At 37.7% G+C, this 27207-nt stretch overlaps 1 protein-coding gene across 1 annotated transcript in view; it reads right to left on the reverse strand.

The window, feature by feature from the left end:
* Positions 1 to 26336, reverse strand: part of LOC119797392 (guanine nucleotide-binding protein G(q) subunit alpha) — a 38644-nt gene extending 12308 nt beyond the window's left edge. Inside the window, exons 1-2 of the mRNA XM_038306460.1 lie at positions 25398 to 26336; positions 974 to 1158 (exon numbers count right to left, since the gene is read on the reverse strand). Of these exons, the coding sequence (XP_038162388.1) occupies positions 974 to 1158; positions 25398 to 25584 (372 nt within the window). The 5' untranslated portion in view covers positions 25585 to 26336. The remainder of the gene's footprint in view (positions 1 to 973; positions 1159 to 25397) is intronic.
* Positions 26337 to 27207: the final 871 nt, after the last annotated feature.

Consider the following 27207-nt stretch of genomic DNA (forward strand, 5'->3'; position numbering starts at 1 on the left):
TTAAGTGATTGCTTGATTCAATATGTCTGGATCTAGCTTGTGTAACCCCAAAAAATATTTATTTATTCTTAAATATAGGAAAATTATTAAAAAAGCGTATAAATGCGCAAATGTGTTGCATTCTTTTTAATGTATATGAATAATAGAGAATACAAAAACGACTGAAACAACACTAGACTCCATCGCTCACAAGAAAACCCTAATGGGATAGAATAAGAAGGTACATGCTGAGAATAATTACCCAAACACCACGACAGACCTCGTTAAAATCCAATTTAAGCTCTCATTTAAAATCCGGGTTGCTATGAAAATTGTTTTGTATTGGAGGAAATTCAAACAATTAGCAGATTGTAACATACAATAAATGAATTAATTCCGCCAAATGTTTCCATAATTTTTCCTGAGCAAACATCTCCAACAGAAAACAAAAAAACTACAGCAGCTCTAAATGTTACCAAGGTGACATCTCTTACTCTTCAATTCCTCTCATTTGTCCCTCTCACAGGGAATAAACAGTGAGTAATAATGATAATAATAATAGTAATAATAGGTCAGTACAAGGCCACTGCACCCGCTCCCAAAGCAACAACTACAAGAACGACTCCAGATGAAGAAGTGAGTAAAATCTAGCTGAGAAGAGGCAGAGAAATGTGAGAGCCGTCTGGTATTCTCTGTTTTCATATGCCCCTATGTGGGCATGGCCAGTATGTGGGCGAACAAGAACATGCTCTAATATACAAAGGGTGTGATGGAGCATTGGAGCGCAGTAAGGGCACAGGAAGTGTAAAAATCAGCAGGAAATCATTATGGAAGGCTGCTCCAAAAAAGATAGACTGTATTCTAAAAATATTCAGCCCTGGCCTGAACACTTCAGAGCAAACTTTCTCACTTTATCCCACACCGCTGTGACCTTTAATTACCAGGGCTGTATCTGTAATCGTGCCAGTTTCAGAAGTCTGAGGATCTCAAATACCTTGTTGTGCTCGTATTTGTAGGGGATGTTCAGCGTCTCGGCGGCCCGGATCATGGCCTGCATGGATGTGAAGATGTTCTGGTAGACGAGTTTGGTGAAACCCCGTTTGTCTTCATCGGAGTAACCAGTCCCGTGGATGATCCTCATCTGTTTGATGAAGGTGCTCTTACCACTCTCACCAGTTCCTGAAAATTTAGACAAGAAAATAAAAGCACAGGCAGTTAATTAACATTTTATTGAACTGGGTTTAATAAGGCAGCCTGACACTTCCTAATGAAACACTGCAGAAAGCAGGGTTGTCAAAAGGATCCTTTCTCAAACACTGTATCCGGATGCAATATTAATTTAACAAATGATTGGTATTCTTCCTACTTTTATTTTTACATTTCAAGATTATGTTGTTTTAGTTATTATTTAACAAATAATAACTAAAACAACCTAAAAATATTGTCATATTGTGTTATAATTGGCCTATTTATAACTAGGGATGGGGATCGTTAATATTTATTGATATCGATACCTTTATCGATACTCCTTATCGATCCGAGTCTTTATCGATACCACTATCGATACTTTTCTGTTATTTGGTGGAAAGACGATGCAACAAAATTTTTTTTAACAGAACTGGTATTGCTTTTATTGCTTAACAAGTGAGCATAACAAAAACGTTTCTAGCCTTCAATAAACATGGCTAATGTAATAGGCCACTTCGAAATGACATAAAACTAACTAGAATATATTTTCACAATTGTTGGTTAATGTATTGTCTACTGTCACTTTTTATCATGTTTTTAGTGATTAGGAAAATATTTAACAAATAAATAATTGTATTTTAAATTAAATGTAATTTTTAATAAATGTTGGCATCAGTAGTTTAATTATATATAGAGCAATATACAACTGTATTACTCATGTTTCTCGCCAAAAACAAATTTTCCCGTTTTCTTTACGTTACACTTGAACGCATCATGATAACCTAATTGTCGTTTTACTGAGCCAATCTGAACACATCATCACGCAGCACGTCTGAAACTTTATTAACTTTTCAAGCTAACTAGCTTGTATGCTTCCGATTACAACGTGGATTTCACAATTACTATTTTTAACTGACCGGACAAGCTACAAAGCAAGGGCGTAGGTTTGATTTGAACTTTGGTGGGGACACTATTGGTCGGTTGTCATTGGTGCTGCAATATGCGTGCCCTTTTTTATGCTCGATGTGGGCATCCGTACTGATAAGACGAATTCATTGTTAAAAGAGAAAAGCATCATTTTGCTACATTAATAAAAATTTTATAAGCTCTACACTCATTAGATGCTGTTTATCAATGTTTGAAGTATCACTGGCTCTGATGAATGTGGAATTAGGACTGTTTTCCACTTTGTAAATGGTTTCATTTGCATGACTAATAGAGAAGGTAAATACAGTATTTTCTTTTGAAGATATACAATTGTGCAGAGTTAAACCCCACTCTTATACTTTACCTACTATGCTCTCTCTGTATCCAGCAAAATAATACATTCATTAAAATATTAACTTCACTATAAAAGTTGAACATCTGGGCTGTAGTTACTCTATATAGCCCATTTCATGTATTTTATCTAGGGCTGAAAAAATGAATCGTATTAATTGATTATTTCAATAATCGTCAACTAATTTAGTATGTGATTAATCATTAACTGGTGAATGGAGACTATAAAACATAATATAAATGTAAAATAAATGTCCCTTTCCCCTATAGAGCAATCAACTTAGATCAGTAATTATACCTACATTGTAAAAATACTATATATATATATATATATATATATATATATATATATATATATATATATATATATATATATATATATATATATATAATATATAAGATAAAAAAAAAAGTTTTGTCTGTCAATATTCTCCATCCAGAACTCCTCATGTTGAAATACTTTAATTTCACCTGGTTTATTTAGACATCACCTGAAGCACTGAAGGGCCAGCTGCTTCACCTACAAGCTGCCCTGCATCATTATTACTGGATATCTGTGTTTCCTATAATCATTTAATGTATAAGTGCAATTTTAATAGTAAAGGATTAAATGTAACACAACCTTTTATCATCGTCCTATATTGCTTACTGTCTGACTGTTTAAATAGCTCCTTACTGTATGTCTATTTTCTTTTTTAGTGGAATCATCTACAAACACAACACTAAGAATGAGCCTAATTGTACCGTATTCAAATATAAAATAATTTTTAACAATTATAAAAGACAATATAACACTATCTTATCTGTAATTTAACATTATCCAAAATAAACAGCCAGATTCAGCAGCATTTTTACCAGACATTAATGTTTGTACTAATTTACTTATAGACTGTGTGGAAATCTATAAGATAAAATCAATGTTTATATTCTTCCTTTGTTTGTTATTGTCTTTATCCTATTTCTAGAAGTATAAATAGTCAATAAAATAGAACTATTATTATGTGGAACCCTAATTATGCTTTTTAAATGAAAAACAGCAGATGTTTAGGCCCCATTTCTTGTTGTTGTACTCTATATGAGAAATAACACCTGCTAATAATTATACCTTATAACTTTCTCAAAGAGTCATAAAAAAATGAAAACAGTAATAGCAACTAAATATTGGTAAAAAGGAAACACTAACTTTTTCTTTTTCTAGTTGGCTGTGGATAAGAATCAGAAATGTTGATGGCTTACAGCCTTTATTTGCCCATTTTGTGTCTTCAGAACTCCTGGCTGACTCAGAATATTTCGCTTTATAAAAGAAAAAAAAAGGTTTTTGTTTTTTAGTGTACATGATATTCATTTTTTTTTTTTTTTATTGGGACTAGTTTTGTAGCCTAATATTTATTGTAGTAACCGCAGCATTCTAGTGTGAATAAATTTTCAATTTTGTGCTCCAAGCACGCCAGGACTAGAAAACAGCCAATCAGAGAGAGAGAAGGCGGAACCTAAGGCAGAACAACCAATGAGAGTGGAGTTAAACAGCGCAGCACAGTTCCATGCGCTGCTACATGAAAGGGACAGGAGAGACCAGGCAGAGGAGCAGCGAGAGGAAAAGAAGCCACTGCTGCAACAACTACTGCTGTAAATTATAAACATGTTGCTCACATCCAATTATTGGTAGGGACAATTAGGTCGGTTCAAAATTTTGGTAGGGACATGTCCCTATGGTCCCTATGCAAACCTACGCCCATGCTACAAAGTCTGTGTGCGGGCTTACCAGTGGTACTCTGAGTGGATGATGAAGACGGGCCCGACTGTGGTGCGGCGGCAGCAGCAGGAGGAGGAGGAGTCTTTTCCGTTCAGCCATCCTCGAGTCGCGAGCAAAGTTAAGTGCCAGACTTCGCTTGTTTTACTTTTAATATCTGTTTGCTTACAATTTCATTCCAAAACATTGGTGGACATGCTGCAGTGATTGGATTGATTAGATTTAAATGCTGTGATGCGACTCGAGGGACACACAATTATGTTACAGGACCTCCGGGAGAAAAAAAAAAAAAACGACCAGACTCGATAGTGGTATCGATAAGCCCAAACGTTATTGATTTTCGGGTTTTGAAAAAAGTGGAACCGGGTCCTTGATGGAACCGGGTTTCGATCCCCATCCCCATTTATAACTGAATGTGTGATTCCTTTGAAAAAGCACGTTGTGTGTCGAGATAGAAAATTGCAAATTTTTCTACTTCTTTCATCTGTTTTTATGCCTTTAAGTATTTGCCATTTTTATTTCCATGGTATCGAACAATATTCCTGAGTATTAATATAAGCTTTGAAATTTTAGCATCATGCTAGTAGAAACAGAAAGATTAGAAAAAAGCAAGGTTATATCTACTATTGTCCTAAGGGTTGTACAATGGAATAAATATTAAGCTGTACAATAGGTTGTTTACTAGTCATCCTTGAAGGTTTAAAGGAATTATTAGCTCTTGTTCTGAGCTGCTACATGAATCATGCCTGTTTTCAATGGAAATGCCAGAGGAACACTGCTTTGCATGATACCAAACCAATCAGACTGTTTATCCTGGACACTAATACGCAACCTGATTGATCCGAACATGTTGCACTGAGTGTCAAATATAAGAAACAGGTTAAATAGTAAATTGCACATTATACATTATTGCCGTTGTTGTGTGTCGCATTTGAAAAGTCTGGTGGCAGCAGGGATGAATGACCTGCAGTAGCGCTCCTATTTACAAACAGGGTATAAAAGTATTTCATTAAAGGAGCTGCTCATCTCCTCTACAGTCTGGTGCAGAGGATGGAAGCTGTTGTCCATGATGGATGTAAGCTTGGACAGAACCCTCCTCTAAGCCACTTCCTTGCCTGAGTCCAGTGCGCAGCCTAAGACAGAAACTGCCTTTCTCAACAGTTTGTTCAGTCTCTTTCTGCCCCGCTCTGCACTGCCAGGGGCTCAGCCCACAAAAGCGTAGAGGAGGGCTGATGCCACCGCAGAGTCATAAGAGGTTTTAAGCAGGGGCCACTCTTGTAAACAGTTTCTATGTCCTATCCCTGGATGTTCACGGGGGACTGAGCTGGGTGTGTTCTCCTATAGTCAATCACTATCTCCTTGGTCTTACTGGTGTTAAGGCACAGGTGGTTCTCTACACCAGTCCACAAAGTTCATGATGACCGATCGATACTCCAGCTCGTTCTCCTCGGAAACGCAGCCTACAATGGCCGAGTCATGGGAGAACTTCTGGAGATGGCAGCTGTCCGTGTTGTAGGTGGAGTCCAAAGTGTAGAGGGTGAAGAGGAGATGAGACAGAACGATGTCCTGGATGGCCCTGGTACTGCAGACTGCCACCTCTGACTGACAGCCGTGCAGCTGCACGTAGTGAGGGCAAGATGTCTGTCCACTCCAGCGTCCTCTAGCTTCCCCCTCAAACACGCAGCTTTTTTTTCACTCTCTTCCACAGCACCACATATAATAAAAAGGGTTGTTGGGCTCCTTTTCCCCAGCCTGTTTTTTTATCACGGAGAAAGACCAAAAGCAGCACTTTGCCTTCAGTGATGACTGGAAGTATTTACCGTAGGTGTGAAAACGTGGGGGTGTCATTTCTTTTGGTTTACTGGTGATCTAAATTTGCCCCATATTGCAAACTATAGACCAGCAGGTCTGCAGTCTAGAGTGGAAGGGCTTGGTAGTTTATACTTGCAGAGGATTGCAGATGCATTCGCACCGTTTGAATATTTTTACATATGTGGGGATTTTACGCGGCTGACAACACAAAGTAGCACAAAAGTTTCTGACGCATGCATTTTGAGGTATACCTCTATAGGCTTTTACATGGCTTTATGTCAGGCTGCAGGTGTAGGTGGACAGCCATGACCTGTTGAGAGGTTCCAGGTTACAGATCTTGTCTCTTCACCTTTATCCCTGACCTGTCTTCCTTTATGTTAATAATGTTATTCACTCTGTTTTCCAACATATGGCTTCTACCTGACTTCTGAGGGCAGATTTAATTAAAGACCATCTTAGTAAAAGGCACAGAAGTTACAAAGAAATCTTATACTTTTGAATTGCACTGAATGCAGGTTTAAGCCATGTGACTGTGGGGGGAAAAAACAGCAGTCTGATCTGCTGTACCGTTTAAAACAAAAAAAGGGTATTTCTATAATAAGAATACTCAATACTCAAGCACTTCTTAAGGCCAAAATACACTGCTACAGAACACCACACACCAAAGTCTACCCTATTATTTTCTAAGTACATCCCCTACATTTTTGGTGGTCAGGCACACCCCGGTACTCTGTGATGCTCAAACTGCCACCCATGTGAAAACCCCCGCCTCGTCACGGCCTGCGTGTTCGCCCAACAGTCTAGGATGTTTTACTCATGTGGCAGCTCAGCTTCTCCATCTCGACAGTGGGTGAAACTAGCCTTAGAAGTGAATTCAGGCAAAAATAACCATCTCCAAACTCTGGTCAGTGCATCTCTAAAGAAAGAAAACATTTCACACAAATCTTAAAAAGAAGAAAATCTGCAAATCTGAAGAAAACTTGCCTAATATACTAATGGATCTCAACTCAAACCCTGGACTCCACCTTGACTGCATGAGCAGAGTTAATGCATCACCTATTTTTTCACAATAAAACAATATTGTTTCCCTATCCATGAAAAATGATATGATTCTGATTTATCACACGGGGGGACAAATGGCAACAACGTTGCGGACATAAATTAGAATGTTATGTTAAATAAACCTCTTATAATGTGGCATTAAGATACGGCAAAAAAAGAAAAAGAAACCACAAGAGCCATGGTTTTTCAATTTATGTTGAGCTACAAAGAAAGACCGTAGAATAAGATGTTCAGGGTATATATGACTGAAACATCTAGGAAAATTAGGGGAAAGCAAACACCTGAATCCCCCCCACCCCCTCAACAATTAGGTTTCCAATAAAGTACGGGCAGCCGGGCAAGTTAAAACAAAGTACATTCACATCTTATTTTGAGTGTGACTGTTAGCCTCAAATTAAAGCACACTGCAGTAATCTAGCTTTGATGTCTAAGATAAGATAAAATGAGAAAAGCTTTATTGTGTCACAGAGGGGAAATGTTGGCGTGGCGGTGACAAAAACAAGTGGACAGAAAACACTAAATATTATGAACGGGGATGTTGAGATTAACGGATCAAAATGATTGTAGAAATATTTTTATCAGCTATGAATAAAAAAAAAAAGTTAAAAAACAATCCACTGGACTTTGTTTCCAAGTTAGAGGACATTTCGCTTCCCGTCAAGGAAGCTTTTTCAATTCAAAAAAAGCTTCAAATTTTCTTTGCTGCCAAAGCAGCTAAGAAAAAAACTGTGCAGATGTTCAATGAAATGAGTCAATAGTATCCCTAAGACCAATATGTGAATTACACACAAGTGAATTAGAAATAGTGCAAATAATTCTTCATTGGATAAACCTGTGCACCCAGAAACATGTTTGTAAAAATGTGATGGGCCTGTTGGGGGAAATAAAGAAAGCTTAACAGGAAGATAGATGTCCAGACAGGCTCCTTGTTTGAAGGTTTGTTGTTTTAATGACCTGCCTTGAAAGAATATGCTTCATATATTTAACAGCTTTAGAGGTAAAATAACTTTAATAATTTTAAGATCTCCATCCATTTAAAGGCACACTATGCAACATTTTTCAGTTAATTAATGTGTTCCATAACGTTTTGGATGATTAAATGAGTCATTTCAGGTTGAACAAAGGTATTCTCGGCCGCCCTGGTGGTCTGTGGGGGAAATACCGCACTTGCAATTGCAGGAGCACCGACCCGCACCCACAGGCTCAGAAGTCTCGCGAGAGTCGGTCTTGCTTTACGGCCAGAACTGCTACACCCCCCAGTTAAAAGCATGCTCGTTGCTAGCACAGTGGCGATCAATAAATCCAGAAAGACAGTACTTAAAATCATGTCATCTTATCTTCAACAAACTGGACTAAACCTAAGGATTTAAGGAAACATAAATAAGATCAAGTAGGTGGCGATAATGCTCCATTTGGTTGCAAGTCGCCAGTAACACAAGAAGAAGAAGAAGAAGACAGTGGCGATCTTTGTGCAGTGCTGCTTTCACACCGGACGCAGCAAAATCGGGTCTGCTGCTTCATTTTTGCTGCTTGTACCAGTTAGTTCTGACGCGCGGCTGAAGCAGCTTTGCTGATCTGGCTGCGCGGTGCAAAAGTGTGTCTGACGCGCGTTTGGCGGAGCTTCACTATCCTTTCTCTGCCTTGCAGCTATATTTGCTGTGATCAGTGGGAATAAAGTAGTTTTAATATGTTTTTAAGTGAGAAAATACACCTGAAAACGTAATCAGTGCAGTCAGTTTATTCAGATTATCATCCTGCCTTACAATATTTTTTCTGTCGGAGCCGCTCAGACCCCCACATACAGCGGTGCGCCGACAGTAGGAATCCCTTCATCAGCAGCCTCTGGCCAGGTCACGTCCTCGCGGTTCACCGCGGCAGCTGGTAGGTGTTTTTCATCTAAATAATCCAAACTGCAGGCAGCAGGATAATAAAAGCCAACATATTCTGCCGGCAGATTTCTGCATTTTAAGTTAATTTAGGCGTCAATAAACTGTTTAAGAGGAGTGATCATCAGCGCTGTGTCTCTCTCCCTGCCAGCTCCCAGATCAGCTTCTCTGATTGGTTTACGTGGCGCGTCGAGCAGCTAAAATTCAATTTTTCCATCTCGAGCAGCAGCGCGTTTGCGGCGCGTCAGATGCTTAGTCATTCGTTGCGTTCGCCTGTCTGCTAAGCTCAAAACAACCGCGCCTGGCTTGACGAGGAAACCGGAGAACAGCTGTGCATATTTACGACAGTGCACTTTTACTTTCGCCCTCTGGGGGGAGCCTCGCTGGAAAATCAACACCGGTTGCATAGTGTACCTTTAACTCGCATTTTCAAATTAGGAACTTAAATGGGGGTTCTTTGTAGACATTTCCTCAGAGCAATTAGGGATTACAGGGCCAAGTCTGGACCCCAAAGATTAAAAAATCTACGCAAAAACAAATATGGCGAGCGCATGCAGCCCAATACCACTGTTAACTACGTTTACCCATTATGGCGGCTTAGGCTGCACAACGCTCAAATTGCATCGCAAATAAATAGTAACCACGACACAAGTTGGTGCAGCATTCATAACGCAAATAAATCGTTGAGCGCAATTATTCCAGCCTAATATATTCCAATTGTTATAAACTTCCATTTCAGATGCTAATGTAATATATAGGCAGCTTCACAGTCTCACGCTAAAAATGATGACAGCAGACATAAATTGCATTGCCCCAAATGCTAAAGATCACAAAGTACAGGAAGGAGAGGAGAAAATAGGTAAACACCACAACTGATTGAAAACAAATATTTACCTATATTATCGCCACTGCAACATGTTCTAGGACTGCAGTGACCCAGGATTAACCTGCTTTATACATTCAGCAGCTTCTCATAGGAGGCAAGAATGACAAAATATGAATTTTTATTCAAGAAGAAAATGCTTTGTGGGTGTGTGTGTGTGTCAACAGCATCAGCATTTGTTAAACTCTGGTTCCCTACAGCAAACTCATTACCAAATTTACATGTAGAAAAAGGAATCAGCTCACTGCATCGCCTCAAGCAGAGTTCACCTGAGAATATCAGCCTTTTAACTGCAGCCTGCATTTTCAGCAGCACTGCAGCCAAAAGTTTGACAGATCCCACAAGCTCACAGTTGACAGGAAATGCTCTTTCCTGATAACATTATTATATACAAATATAAAACACAACAGTTAAAAATTTGCAAGTAAAAAAACAAAACTGGAGGTTTTGTATTTATTAAATAATTGATTGTAAAATAGGAACATAAATACCCTGGTGAATGAAATCAAAGGATATTAGTGTGAATTATAAACCTTCAGTTAAAAATCTGGTTTCACTTTTTTTCCCTGTAATATGACAACGCCAACCAGCTTCAGCTCAATAATAGGAAATGGTTAGTGATGAACTTCATCTTTTATTAAGCAGGCTCTTGCTGTTATTTTCACTTTCATAAAGTCTCTCCTGTGACTCCTAAAACTGCTTAGCGGTTAGCTTTAAATCACCGTCTGCAAACTGTTCAAGGAGTTTTAGTCATGTGAAACAATTAATGACTTCCAGTGCACTTCTTTATTACTTCTTGAGCCTTTCAGTTTCTACTCTGCTGATCCAACCACTTTCAAACAAGAATCATGTGACATTTGCCGTCCTTCCTTCTCTCACTGACAGGCATGTGTTTGTTAAAGGCTGGTTAGATGTTAAGGTGGACTTTGTTCAGCCATGGCCTTGACAAAGTTCCCACAGCTGCTTTTATCTGGCTACTTAAAGCAGCTGACAATGATTGTGCAGATAATCCTCCATACAAATGTTTCTGAAAGACCAAGAAAATAAGAAAACATACTTTTTGCCTAAACAAAGAGGCAGAATAAACAAACAGGAACACTAAATAGCTGCGTTAGCTTTAGCTTGTAAAAACAATTATAAGACATCAAAACCTTTGAGTCCCATTTTAGGTTTTGGTTGCACTGATTAAGGCTGACTTTATGAAAGTGTGTAAATGTGTAAAAAGGACGCAGTCATTTAAATCTGGGTCCAGTGATCTAAAAAGGATTCAATTTGGGCCGCTGAGCTATTTTCAAATTAATTGGTTATACAAAGTTGATAAATGTTTGGAAATCACGAACATCCACTTTATTAGGTTAACAACTAAAAGCCCCTTTTCAAAGAAGTTCTGCAGAAAACTCACTTCCATAAACTCCCAACTATGGATCACTCTGTCCTTACACATCACACAAGGCTTGCCGCTGAGATAAGGGCCCCTGGGCTCATATTCAAAGGGGCGTGGCTTACAAGCTGCTTTACTCTGCAGAGCATTTCGCCAGTACTGAGCTCTATGTGACCCTCATTCAAGCTTTAAATGCCTTTATTTATTTGCATTTGCGAATTTGTATGAAAACATTCCAATTGCTCTAATTTGGTTAAAAGCTTATTTGATCACATCCCAAATTCTTCAAGATAAATTTTGGTTCTCAAACACTAAATCTATGCTATAATGTGATACTATTGCATCATCTAATTGATTATCGTTTTTAACCTTTCTTTCTTCTTTGTACATAATAGTTTAGTTTCACTAGTTTATGTCAAGAGTTTTCACTGATATATGTTTGACTTGGAGCTGAGTGTTATTTTAAACCACCCTTATGTTTTAAGAGGATGTTGTTGTGAATTTATGCCATATATGTGCAGAATTATCTGTTTGACCATGATCTGAGCTCAATTTACTTTCATTTGTTGTTCTATCCCACAGCCTGTAGGGCGTGTCTTCATAAACAATACAACACAGTCCCAATGTTATCTGAATAAATAACATATTTACCACCCCTACTTGGGTGGGCAATAAATATATAAAAGTGACACAACACTTAGTGTCAACAGACAAAAGATAAAACATATAAGAAACACCATCTTATGAAATTCAGTTAATCTCAAACTGGTTCCTTGAAGATTATATTATATTATATGTCAAGTCAGATGTTGGAGATGTAAGAATACACAGTAACCCATTGAGCAACAGTTTTCTTGGCTCTCTTTTCCCAACGTACAGATAAAACTGTCCGACTTGAAAGGAAGGCTGGGAGTAGATAATGATAAGGACCCTTCATTTCTTCTACCTTAATCTTAAATATGGCATTTAATCAAATGTTGTCATGCAGCGTGAGTTAACAAACAGACACATAAATAAACTATCTGAAACATTTCTTTATAAGGGAATCATTTTAAAATAATTTGCACAGCAGGGCAAACAGAGCTAAGATAATAAAAAAAACTACTAAAATAATCTATAGATTTTTACTTGATTGGATCATTGCAAAAGTATTTTCAAGGCTTTACAAAAAAAAAATTCCCATAGGACATTTTGGACCACCATATCTTTTTGTAGCTATTTTGAAAATCTATGATTTAGTCACTTTTTTGTTATATACAAATAGCCTGCTGTGAGGAATAGAAATGCACCGACCAGGCCAGTTATTGCTTTTTTATTTTTCAGGACCATGACATACAAAAATTACACTGCAAGATCCCTTATGCATTATAACATATGTCCTTGATCTCTATTTTTAGCTTACTTATTTATCCAATTACGAAAAGTGCAAGAAAGTATATCCTTTTGGCTGAGGTGTTTACATATAGAGAACAGGTCCTTTCAAACATTTAGCGAAGACGGAAAAAAAGATTAATGAGTGTCCAGCCGATTACTGATCAAGAAATGTTGATCTAGGTAAAATGCCCAGCTAATCGGTGCATTGCTCGAAAAATTATGTGATCATGTAAATAAAAAAATCACATTTTAGAACAAATGGGGGATCATAGAAATGTTAATTTGATCTAGGTGTATGTATATATATTCTGCTGCAATAAACATAGACAATAAACAACACTAAATATATCAGTTTTGGAAAACCCGAATGTCTGTCACTTGCTTAAATATCATGATACAAAAGAAGAAAAATATAATATATATAAATATAAATAAGTGTATAAAAACAGTAAAGTATAAATCTATTTCAGGAGGTCAAAACTACAGTGGTATAATCAAAACTTGATCCTGTGTTAGTCTGATTGAGCAGTTCATTTATTGCGTTCTGCAGTGGCACTCTCTCCTAAACATAATGCGACCTGAGTCAGAAAGTTTAAGCTCCACAAACTGCTGGGCTTTCAGAGTATTTAATGGAAAACCACAGATAAACAGCCTAGGTAGAAATACAGGTTCCAGAAAATGAAGTTCTTGAGAAAATGTTCAGAAACCTATAGAGGAAGGACCTCTATTTAATAGTAAAAGTATTTTGAGATTCAATTATATTTATTACCAGACGTTAAATTTAAGCATTCCATAGGAACGATTGCCTTTTAGAATTCATTACAACATAAAATACTTAAGAGAAAAAAAACTAAATTGTCACTTTTAATAACTATGTAGATACAAACCTGAAGAAGGCTGACAAACAATCAAAGCTCTGCAGTTTTAAATCTACAGATAAAATACATTAAGGATGTGCATAACAAACTTAAAGCCGCAATGACATAAAAAAAGAAATAAAAACCCACTTTGTGAACCTAAAGAAAACTTTTCCAACCCCGTCGTCTCACAGGAAACAAGGCAATTAGGGAATTTAAAAACCCACAATGCATTTACAGAATATGGGTTACGGGAATATACAGTAATAGAGCACACATTAACTTCCTTTGGTTAGGTCAACCACTTGAAGTGATGGTGCACAATACCATAACAAAGGGACAAAGCATCCCCACGAAGCACAGCTGAAAGCCAAGTTGCTGTAGCAGCCTGTAAGTTTGTAGTTTATCACAGCTGTCTAAATGGTTTGATCCATTGACAATATGATGACAAGAACATTCAATCCCCCCCCCCCCCCCCCCCCAGCATATAATTGGTTAAAGGACTTATTTTATTATTTAGCTGAGAGTAATATGACCTCTTTTGATCTACTGAATCTGTGGAGGTAAAATTAAGATTAGCATGATGGCACTAGTCCTTCCAACTCCAAATAACTGGAGCCTCTGATGAAGCACAGCATGGTTCATGACTGCAGATAATGTTTAACTCAGCTTAAAGGAATAGTACACCCAAAACATGATTAGCCTTCATTTTCTACTCACCCCCATGCTGAACAACACTCTGGAGTACTTTTTTGATATCTCAAATGCATCTGGAGATCTGGGAGGCTTCTTGCTGTCTGCTGACATTCAAATAATGGAGGTCTATGGTGTCCGAGACAGAAAGGTGCATAAAAGTCCACAAAAAACGTGTCAATATTCCTCTATACTGCTCGTCCAATGTATTCCAAGTGTCCTGAGTGGGTAGCATCCAGAATTTACTCGAAACAAAGTCATTTAGAATGTTTTTAGAGCATAAACAGTAGTGTATAGGATTTCCTGAAAGCGCTCACATGCGCGTTCACGAGCCTACGGAAGCCGGCAGACCAAACCAGATGAAAGTGCGCATTCAGCGTCTGCTCTGCCAATAATGCAAGCGTAGAAGAAGAAATGTGCTGTTTACCTGTGCAAAGAAAGAAACAACGAAAGACAAATGTCTGAGGACTTCAGTGTTGAGGAAGAGCATGAGTTCTTTGCCGAGCTGAATGCGCTGGTTTGGTCTGCCGGCTTCCGTAGCGTCGTGAACGCGCATGTGCGCGCTTTCAGGAAATCCTATACACTACTGTTTATGCTCTAAAAACATTCTAAATGACTTCGTTTCGAGTAAATTCTGGATGCTACCCACTCAGGACACTTGGAATACATTGGACGAGCAGTATGGAGGAATATTGACAGTTTTTTTTGTGGACTTTTATGGACCTTTCTGTCTCGGACACCATAGACCTCCATTATTTGAATGTCAGCAGACAGCAAGACGCCTCCCAGATCTCCAGATGCATTTGAGATATCAAAAAAGTACTCCAGAGTGTTGTTCAGCATGGGGGTGAGTAGAAAATGAAGGCTAATCATGTTTTGGGTGTACTATTCCTTTAAGCGATTTAGCCTTATATAAAACCATGCTCCTTAACGCCATGTCATTACATGGAATAGCATTGAACATCCCTTTATTGACCCACAATGGGGAAATTCTGCTGTTTAAAGCAGCAAAAAGATTATAGAAAAAATTATGACAAAAATGTGGACCTTAGAAAAATGTATAAGAAAAAGATACTAGTGAAGAGTTAAAATATAAACAATAAAATACTGTACTGAAGAGTTTGAATAAATAACCAATATACAGCTATGGACATTTATACAGTAATGGATATTTGAAAATAGCAACATCAGAGCAGCATCAGAGATGTGCAAAAGGACAGCGGCATGTTATTTAACTGACTACATGCATGTTAATAGGATAAAGCACACAAAAAACATTGATAGAATGCAAAACAAAAAAACAAAAGAAGAAAAATCAGACTAAACAGATTCCAGGAGGTAAACATGTGAGGCTTTCCAATAAAAGTGTTCCTGTGTTTAACCAGAGCCAGAACTGGTATGGTTTTTCCCTAACCTAAGAGTCATGTCGGTGCCACGTCATGCTCCACTAAAACATACTCATCCAGTGCAGTGGAGAAATGCAGAGTCGGCAGACAGTTAAACTTCAAACATAATAAATGATTGATCTCAGAATCCCTGCCAAACAGATGCCTTAATTATCATGAGCTTTATTTCTTAATATTTCAAACACATTTCTGTTTGATAATCAAGCTTAGATGATCCTGGGTGACATACGGCAGTTTTCTTAACTATACGTGACTCTTAACAATGAGCTTCTTAAGCGCTGCTGATTGGTATGAGAATAAATAGTTGTCAGATCAGAGACAGTGAGTTCATGCTATTGGAATGCTATTCTAACTTTAAAACTATTGTCAATGTTCTGTGTTTTTACTGCCTTGAAGCAAGAAGCTCAAACACCAAACTAAAACCAGGGTTTTAAAGAAGGGTATCTTTCCTCTGGTCTGACTCAAAGTTGTACCCCCCCTCCCGTAGAACCAGCTTTTGGTGCCAGAGTCTGAATCTCTATCTGTGGAAAAGTACTTTTTCTCGCATTTCTTCATCTCATAATGAATCATTGGTTCACCTTGTTTGGAGTTGAGGAAGATCAGTGAGGTTAGGGAAATATGCCTGGATGTAGAAATGCTTCATAGCCAGGCTTTTAGCTAGGAATATTTCATAGTGTGTACACCTTGATGAATCACATCTTTAGGCCTTAGGTGGGTCCAGGGGGATCCTCCTCTGGAAAATTTTAAAATTCAGACTCTATGAAAAGCTATTTCCTGCATTTTGAGGTGAAATGCAGCTAACTTTTATGTCTTTGTTAAAACACTACCTTTTTAACTATTTTTTTTTTTACTAAGTATGTGTGCTTGACTAGAGGTGGAAATTTTATAAGGAAGACATTAAATAATATTTAGTTACAACATTATGTTTCATAAGTTAATTCAAACAATCAAAAAGTTTAATTCTACATTCTCATCGTGATTTGAGCAACAACAAAAAAAACGCCTGTTGCTTCATTTTTTATGCGTGTACATATTAAGATGTGTAAAGTGTGCACAGATGCATCTGATGATTGTGGTGCTCCTTTGTTGAATGGCAGAGAGCGGCTTTGCTATATTTGTTGCAATAACCTGGTAAAAAGTAGTTTTAACAAGTCTTTAAGCGAGGATGTCCACCTCAAAGCATCATCTGTGCAGTCAGTTTAACAAGATTACGATCCTGCCTTCAAATATTATTTCGCTGTCGGAGGCGCACAGACCCCCACATACCGGAGGTGCGCAGTCACTGGGAATCCAGCAGCAGCTGCCTCAGGCCCGATCGCCTCTTGGGGGTTTCCACTACTGTTTGTGGTGGCTGGAAGTAGATGTTAGTGTTTTTCAGGTATATGGTACAGACTGCAAGCACCAGAACAATAAATGTAGGGATGCACAATATTGGGATTTTGGCCGATAATATATGCTGATATTTTAAAACTTATGTAGCCGATAACCGATATCGATACCAATGTTAAAGCTGGACAAAAATAAGTAGTCATTGAAAATAGCAGTTTTGTTATCCATTTCTGACACTTTGAAAAATAATATACTCAAATATATTTTCACATGCTGATATCAAATTGATTTTTAAAAACGCGGTATCGATCTATTTTACTTTCAAAATCTCGTGAAATTTCATCGTTTTGTTACAAACTCTCGTGATATTTTGCAAATTCTTGTGAGATTTTGTTAGTAAAATAGATCGATACCGCGTCAATATATCAACATATAAAAATATGGCGAAATTTCGATGACATATAGCAATATTTCATTAGTAAAAGAGATTGATATGGTGTTTTTAAATGGCAATATATCAATATATTTTCCCTCGTCTTTAGAAGTTTTTAAGTCTGTAAAAAAGAAGTTTTTGAGGAAGAAGTAGTAGTATTTTTTTTTTTTTTTTGACTTTAGAAACTCAGAAGCTGATCAAATATCGGGTTAAATATCGGTGGGGAGGCCGATGTCCGATATTCAGTTTTAAGGCCGATACAGGCCGACACCGATAGGGGGCCGATTATATTGTGCATCCCTAAATAAATGTGAACATATTTTGCCAGCAGGTTTTGACATTTTAGGTTAATTTAGGCATTAATAAATCCCTGCCAGCCCCCAGATCAGCTTCTCTGATTGGTTGATGTGGCACTTCGACCAACAAAAATTAAAATGTTCCCACTCCAGCATCTGCTGCTTGTGAAATTTTGAACATTTTAACAAAGTTTCCAGGGGAAAAGCTGGGCGTGCAATTTGTCATTTTTTTATTAAGGCCGTACAATGTACGGCTGTATGAATTGCAAGCTAAAAGCCTGTTAATAGCCTCTTCTAAGGACTTAGAAGTAAAATCCCTTAAAAAAAGGGGACCCCTGCAGCACATTTTCATTTAATTAATTATGCTTTTCACAATAAATGCTTGAATGAAAACACAATTTACACAAATTATTTATTTTGAAAAAGACTGAAAATTGGAATCGTCATGTCAGGCGTCCATGAGAACCTGAGAAAAACACTAACCAACAAAACTGTTTTCTCTAAAACATCGAAAATAACATTCATCTCTCTTATTAATATATATGTTCCAGAGCTTTCCAGAGTTTTAGGTTTTTTGCCAAGAGTATAACTAAAGGGTGAATGAGAGCAAGAGGGAATGTCTTACTCAATTATGAGAACTACAAGAAATGTCATCAATCCTCCCTTTCACTGACTTTACATTCATTAAAAAACAAGTTAAAACAGAAAAGTTGGATATGGGGCAGTAGGACATTTTCAAAGTATTAAGGTAAAAAAAAAAATAGAAGTGAAGGGAAAAAAATGACTTCCTGGGCCATATTTTTTCTGTCATTTGATTTTACTTGTAGAAACAGAAAAAATATATAATTCAAAGGCCATAATAACTGTTTCATAAAATCGATATTTAAGTTTAAAAACAAATTTGCAGGTAAAATCATTAATGTTACTAAAAAAGAAAAAATGAAATAATTGTTTTGTTAAATTTTTAAAGGTCCAAAAAAACTTAGTGTTAAGCCAATTTGATTGAGAAATGCTTTTTTTTTATTAAGAGGTGAAACAATTAATCAAGGTCATTGTGATTAATCGATTATTGAAATAATTGTTTATTTCCTAATTGAGTTGAAACATTACCAAGAGTAATGGCAGGCTACACAGAATCTAAAAGAAGCCATTTAATGAAAGAATAACCTCCCTACAGCAAATATTAAACTATAAATATTTGAGAAAAAAAAAAGATATCTCCTTTAAAGGTTAATTAGATTTTATAAGCAAGTTGGTTTTTTTTTTTTTTTTTTGGTTTTTTTTTTTTTTTTACATATTTAGCCATTTGCGGTTTATTCAAAATGCCAGATAAGTATTTTTTATATTACAAATTCTTATTTTTTAAATATTTAAATTTACTTATAGATTTATTTTACTTTATTATTTACTTAAATAAAAAAAAAATAAACTGTGGATTAATCACTTAATAATACAATCGATAGGTGCAGGTCTAATTTTAAAATCAAATAGTCACTTGTTTTCTTATTCCATTTCAAGAAAAATCAACTGACCTAATTTAAAACTATCCTGTCCAGCCTAGCAATATTGAATTTAAAACGTGAGAGAATACAAAATAAAATGTTTTTAGATTTAACACTTACCTTAATAATTACATAAATATTTCATTAATCCAGTTATATAGACTGAAGCATAAAAATGTGACAGAAACCTGCAATTATAGTAGTAATGCTTAAGAAAATGCAAATTGTGCAGAATATTTTACTTTTTAGTCATTCTGTTCTTGCTAAGATAAGCTAATCTTAGCCGGTTCATTAGTCAGGCTGTTTTTTGTTTTAATGTTCTTAATTGGACATATAATAAAAGTATGAAATATACATATATACAACTAAGGGACAAGTATAGAGGATACATTTAGCATGCTGACCCTTGGTGATCAACAACAGTTGAAGGAGGGGTAGGAATATTATATGCTCCATAGACCCATAGACACTTTTTCTGATCTCTAAATGAAATACCGTAACCAAAGCATAGAAACAGAATAATGAAAAACCCTGGCTATCTAAACCTTTGTATATCTCCATACTTGTGAACAGTCAAGGTCTAATAAACACGGATCATCGTTTTATACTTGGCTTAAAAAGAGAAAAAAGAAAGAAAAAAAAAGAAAAAGTCATACTGTACACAACAATGCCTGAGTGGTTAAACACAAATGCTTTTAACTGAAGTGCAGCAAGGCTCCAGGCCGGTCCTGTGGTCCTCTGATATAATCATTGCCAGAGTTTGGCTTTAACCTGCAAAACTGTTTCGATTACACCCAATAAAGTGCAGACTTTGGCCCAGCGAACATTTGTTATTCTCATAAATAAGCCCAGCACCTGAATGAGCCCTTGAAGCAGAGCCTGCCCAAGGCTGCATACGTCGCTTAACAGTATCTGATTTGGGGGGCTTCCAACCGACATCAAGAACTAAAACTCAACCCCGATAACAGTGTATTATTTTTATGTACTGTACCGTTCAAAATAAATACATTTTCCAGGGGTCGGTTTCATGAAGCAGGTTTAACAAATTCAGATTCAAATCCACAACTCTAAATTGATCTAGCCAAAACTTTCGAACACTGAGTGTTCTGTTTCACTATCAATTGCTATCAATTAGTTCAATCAATCTTAACGAGGTCCACTGAGAGCCAAGAGCGTGCACAACAACTATGAAAAGCCCTTATCAGTGGAGCACCGATTTGATGAGTGACCATGACAACAGGCAACAGTAGAGGTGCTGGTCATAAAATTAGAATATCATGAAAAAGTAGATTGATTTCAGTAATTCCATTTAAAAAGTGAAACTTGTATATTATATTCATACATTACATACAAACTCATATATTTCAGATGTTTATTTTGTTTAATTTTGATGATTACAAATGACAACAAATGAAAATCTCAAATTCATCATATCAGAAAATTAGAATATTGTGAAAAGGTTCAAAATTGATGGCCCCTGGTGCCACACTCTAATCAGCTAATTAACTCAAACCACCTGCAAAAGCCTTTAAATGGTCTTTCAGTCTAGTTCTATAGGCTACACAATCATGGGGAAGACTGCTGACTTGACAGTTGTCCAAAAGACGACCATCGACACCTTGCACAAGGAGGGCAAGACACAAAAGGTCATCGCTAAAGAGGCTGGCTGTTCACAGAGCTCAGTGTCCAAGCACATTAATAGAGAGGCGAAGGGAAGGAAAAGATGTGGTCGAAAAAAGTGTACAAGCAAGAGAGATAACCGCACCCTGGAGAGGATTGTGAAACAAAACCCATTCAAAAATGTGGGGGAGATTCACAAAGAGTGGACTGCAGCTGGAGTGAGTGCTTCAAGAACCACCACACACAGACGTATGAAAGACATGGGTTTCTGCTGTCGCATTCCTTGTGTCAAGCCACTCTTGAACCACAGACAGCGTCAGAAGCGTCTTGCCTGGGCTAAAGAGAAACAGGACTGGACTGCTGGTGAGTGGTCCAAAGTCATGTTCTCTGATGAAAGTAAATTTTGCATTTCCTTTGGAAATCAAGGTCCCAGAGTCTGGAGGAAAAGAAGAGAGGCACTTCATCCACGTTGCTTGAAGTCCAGTGTAAAGTTTCCACAGTCAATGATGGTTTGGGGTGCCATGTCATCTGCTGGTGTTGGTCCATTGTGTTTTCTGAGGTCCAGGGTCAACGCAGCCACATACCAGGAAGTTTTAGAGCACTTCATGCTTCCTGCAGCTGACCAACTTTTTGGAGATGCAGATTTCATTTTCCAACAGGACTTGGCACCTGCACACAGTGCCAAAGCTACCAGTACCTGGTTGAAGGACCATGGTATCCCTGTTCTTAATTGGCCAGCAAACTCTCCTGACCTTAACCCCATAGAAAATCTATGGGGTATTGTGAAGAAGAAGATGCAATACACCAGACCCAACAATTCAGAAGAGCTAAAAGCCACTATTAGAGCAACCTGGGCTATCATAACACCTGAGCAGTGCCACAGACTGATCGACTCCATGCCACGCCGCATTGCTGCAGTAATACAGGCCAAAGGAGGCCCAACTAAATACTGAGTGCTGTACATGCTCATACTTTTCATGTTCATACTTTTCAGTTGGCCAACATTTCTATAAATCCTTTGTTTTTATTGGTCTTCAGTAATATTCTAATTTTCTGATATGATGAATTTGAGATTTTCATTTGTTGTCATTTGTAATCATCAAAATTAAACAAAATAAACATCTGAAATATATGAGTTTGTATGTAATGTATGAATATAATATACAAGTTTCACTTTTTAAATGGAATTACTGAAATCAATCTACTTTTTCATGATATTCTAATTTTATGACCAGCACCTGTAGGTGCCTATTTCACCTGACTGGAACCAGAGATTTTAATGCAGAAATGCAAAAAAATAAAATAAAAAAGAATGTGTTTAAGATAGACATACAGTGCTACAGCTACAAAGGAGAGGAGGGTGGCGAAGGAGAAGATTGTTCCTCGAGTTAATGCGTAAGTTTATATGAAGTGGACTATGGCAAGCCATTTTTACATTTATTGCACTCCAATCTATTGTTTGTAGATCACTAAAATAAGATTCTTCCTGATCATATTAACACTCCTAGTCCTAACTGTAATAATATATTTTATAAATTATATTTTTGTAGCAGAAATTGAATTTTAGAACGTAAAACAATTACGCTTTATATATCTAGAAATGTTTACACATTTTAATTCGCCCTTCATACATTTATCAGCTTGACTGAAAATGTATTTATAATATCTGAAAAACATCTTTTTATTGTTGAAATAATACAAATGCTGACCAGTAATATTCGGAATATAGAAATCTGAAATTAATTTCTAGACATCCAGAATGTTTATTCTAGATGTGGAGAATATTGTGGAGATTTTGTTTGAAACGGTCATTTAGACAAAGATAAAATATTTGTTTTCGGATATCAGGAACACATATTCAGTAAAACTAGTACATATCAAAACGGCTTGCCATAGCTGTTACAGTGAAAATATTATGGGATTATTTCTTGAATGGTAGTAGATCAATGTATCTAATTAGGTGAAATCAGGCAGCAGGTGGGGATGAAGTCTAAAGATGTTGTTTTAATATATAGAACCGTGGATCATCTCATGGGTCCCTCCTCACGTTAAATCTGTCTTCTTTTACACAGTAAAGTGTCTTTTTGCAGACAAATGGCCGTTATAAATGCTTATAAATCCCATAGAATGGCTTCAGATTGTGCCAGTAGGCTCATTAGGTTATCATCAAGTGAATCCTAATCCTAACCCTAAAGTAATTCCTTTTCCCCCATGGAATTAATTACTCTATTTAGGTTTAAGTTGTTAATGTACTTTAGATATAACTAAATAAAAATAAAATGATCAGCATCTCACTCATATAAAAAACAAAAACAAACAAGTAATCTCATGCCCTGTCAACTGAGTTGTAGAATCCTCTCCCTATATATATTCAATTCCCTGTGAAAAAGTTGATGGGGATGTCATTCTTTAATAAGATCCTCGTCAAACGGACATGCAGTGCTTGTTTTTAAAACCTAATGTGTGTAACGGACCTAGTGAACAAAATTAGGACAAAAATCTGACTAACCCAGGAAATAAAACAGCGTGATTGGCTGTATCAGAGCAGAGACATAGGACGCTCGGAGTTTACTGAAAAAAACCTGCTATCAACCAGGTTAGCTGTGGGGGGGATTGTTACTACGGTGACTGAAACAGAGGTTGAATAAACTCCGTTTGTGAACCGGAAAAGTCAGAGTTTCCCCGTTTTCAGATTGAGACTATTTTTTTAGGTAAACCTGCTTCATGAAACGGACCCCTGATGTTGAAAGCTTTAAGTGGTTGTAAGGGATGTAGATAAGTGTTTTAAGTCGTTATTTGCAGTTTAATTTACTTTTATTGATAACAATCTTCTATTTCTTTAAGCACAGATATGCATGGGACATCACTTCTGTCAAATCATCCAGAACAGCTGCACATCTTTTTCCCTGAGCAAGTTTTCTTTTTAAATAACTGTAAATCATTATTTTCTCTATTTTGCTCATTTGCTCTGACGGTATAATCGCTTACTCTTGTTTGTGTTTTACATTTTTGACCCTTGAGGGAATTTGAGTACTTCCATTTACGTGCTGGGAGACATTAATACTTCAGCTTTGGAGAAATCTTTCCATTTTAATTCAATCATTTCTGATTTAAAATCTCTATTGCTCACCTGGCACAGTAAGATCCTTTCAGTAGTGAGTCATCACTATTGGACAAGGATAAGGACACTGAAATTCAAAGGAGCGTGGTAAATGAGGCAGTTCTAGCAGGAAATCTGTTCCAATATTTTCTATTGTCGGTCTGCCCTTATTCAGCTTTGGTGATAAGCAGGCAAATTAACATGTTTTTATTTTTTCATTAATATTTAACTTTGCCATGCCTGTAAACATTTTTTGGAAAACCTGGCCAACAATATAAGTTTATAACAAAATTTATAGATCTACTGAAACAAAACAACTAGACACACAAAACCTTCTTCTTGAGAGTAATCAAAGAAAAAAGCAAAAGAAACTAATCCAGACGTGCAAAGGTCTTTTCCATCCACCAAACATCTCTCAGCAGATCACACAGCTATATGCTAAGCTCTCTAAATGCTGCTTAATTCCAACGTTTACGAATGAACCAATTCCTTATTCTTGACCAATAACATGACAATAGGCTGCAACTAATAAATATTTTTCTTATCGATTAATCTATCGATTCTTTTTTTTTGATTAATCGATTAATAATCGGATAGCAAAAGTTTCCTTAAAGAAGATATTTTACTGCATTAAACCAGGTGCAACTAAAACTTTTCCACTTGAGGAGTTCTCGATAGAGCATATTGACAGACGAAAAAGATTTTTGTCTTAAATAAAACATTTTTTTTTTTTTTTTTTTTACAATTTTAGTATAATTGCTGCTCAATGTGGGTTGCTCTGTCACCTGTAGGCATGTTTAAGAGGGTGTAAACTCCAATTAACGTTTAATCAGACAATAGTGACAGTGGCGTGGGATGGAGCCCTGAAATAAAAAATTTGACGGTTCAAGCCCTCTGGCTTTCAGTGTTGTTGTGTTCTTGGCCAAGGCACTTCCCCTGTATTGTCTACTGATTGTGATTTTTTTCAGTAAGCCTCAGGGCAGCTGTTGCTACAATGTAGTTTGCCATCATCAATGTGTGAGTGTTTACATTAATGGGTTAATCACTGATTGTGGTGTAAAGCACTTTGGTCAAGTCCGCTGACTTGAAAAAGCACTATAAAACCCTTAACTCCACACTGCTTCCAAGTGAGGTTAATAATAACAATTATTAAATAAAAGGACTCAATTACTTAGTGTCAGTAATGTTTAATTGGAGTTCAGGTTGTGCAATAAAAATAGTGTAGGCTACTAATTTCGCTTCTACCTTGGGCCGGCCCTGCTTTATGGGCTGGTTCCCATCAGAGCAGCGATAACAGGCAGTGAGCATTTGTTTCCCTCGATACCAACAGGTCCCAGTGATTTAAATCAGGTGGTTTTAGACCCAGGAAGCCAACCAGGCCTGCTCCCTGCTGCTCCGCCGCCAATCTCTGCACTCCACTCCTTAAACGGAGAGGAGGCTTCAACCGCCCACTTCACCCAGGTGGGAAGCCCCCATTAGTAGCCCACCACCTCCTCCTGACAGAGGGCTTTCTGATGGAGGAATTCAGCCCCCCCTCCCCTCCCCTCCCCTCCCACCAGCCAGCTTACCGAGAAGCAACAGTTTGAGCTCCCGCCGCGCGTCCCTCTTATCCCGGCGGAGCTGCCTTTCGATCTCGTCGTTGATCCGCCTGGCTTCCTTCGCCTCCTCGCTGAGGCAGCACGCCATTAGAGATTCCAGGGTCATTCTCGGTCCTACTCCACTTGTTCCCTCCCCCCTTCCCCCTCCTCCAGTCATCCAAATTTCACATTTGTCGGGGAGGGAACCCCATAAGCTTCACACAGGCCGGGATGTTGTGATAAACCGTGTCTGTAGGGAGTCGCACGGAAAATAAGATATCTGAGAGGAATAACCGGAGTCCCCTACCCGCTGTCAGCCTCTTTCATGTGTTTCCGAGCCTCTTGAAAGCTTCAAACGGAGTATAAAGCGGCTTCAGTGGAATAGGTTTGCTCTGATAACTGTTATAATTCCTTCTCCGGATGATCAACAGATCCTTTTAAAACATCCTCCGCTCTGAGCTGCCCTGCTCCGGTAGATTCTCTCTCAAAGTCCTCAGCGATGGTTTCTGGTTTAATTTTTAAATCGCTGAAATACTTCCTTTGTTGCTCCAAGTCACTGACCGTTTAGCCGAGAAAAAAGGGGGGAAAAAACACATGAGCGAGGCTGTCGGTTTGTTTTCCAGCGGCTCTACTCTCCGGGCGTGGTGAATATGGCGGACTTTCACTCCCATCCGCTAGGCTGAGATACAGTACAGTTATCCCCGCTGTCTGCTCGGAAAACCAAGGAAGCCGCTCATAACACAGCGCAGGTCCGACAGGTCGCAGCGAAATTCTATCCGAGTGAGACCTCCTCCCCCTCCTCCCCTCCCAGATATGAGGCGCCCAGGTCAGAGGCTGTGTGCCAGAGGAAGAAGCAGGAATAGGACGCAGTGCTGCTGGCTTTACACCCCGGGCTAATATTATTTTCCTCAATTCTCTTTCTGTATTTTTATTACTCCTCCGTAGGAAGCGTGACGTCTGTCTGCCGTCTGTCTCAAAAGAAAAGCTTGTGAATGGACACGTCTACCACCACCCAAGCAGAGGCGTAGCCAGAAAATTTTTATGAGGGTGGCCAGAAAATAACCAATGTACACTGAGAGGTGGCCGAAAGTGGATAGGTGCCAGAAGCTCAGGGTCAATCTACACTGTTTCAAAAAGACAATGAACAACCACAATATCAGTATTTTCTAAATAACGACAAACTATACTTTCCTACAGCCTTTGCTAACAAATAGACGCATGTAAACATCCATGCTGTTTAAATTAAAGGTGTAGTGGACAAAATTCTTTCCCCTTTAAATTCCGGGGCGAACATCTTATTCATTATCATTATTTACCTACTTTATTAATAATTAACCTGCATAAAATTTATATTGTTCTAATATCTACATTCAAATGATTACTTGCTATTAAAATAGTTATTTATCTCTGGTTTCAGTGAAGATTCCTAGATGACTTGCAGAGACATAATTTTCTCTTTACCCAATATAAGACAAAATCTAGTCCTGAAAAGAGCATGAATGCTGTATTTATCATCTTTAAAGGAATAGTACACCCAAAACATGATTAGCCTTCATTTTCTACTCACCCCCATGCTGAACAACACTCTGGAGTACTTTTTTGATATCTCAAATGCATCTGGAGATCTGGGAGGCTTCTTGCTGTCTTCTGACATTCAAATAATGGAGGTCTATGGTGACCGAGACAGAAAGGTCCATGAAAGTCCACAAAAAACGTGTCAATATTCCTCCATACTGCTCGTCCAATGTATTCCAAGTGTCCTGAGTGGGTAGCATCCAGAATTTACTCGAAACAAAGTCAT

The sequence above is a fragment of the Cyprinodon tularosa genome, unplaced genomic scaffold (assembly GCF_016077235.1).
Source record: "Cyprinodon tularosa strain WSP-4 unplaced genomic scaffold, ASM1607723v1 ctg581, whole genome shotgun sequence".
In the NCBI taxonomy this organism is placed as follows: Eukaryota; Metazoa; Chordata; class Actinopteri; order Cyprinodontiformes; family Cyprinodontidae; genus Cyprinodon; species Cyprinodon tularosa.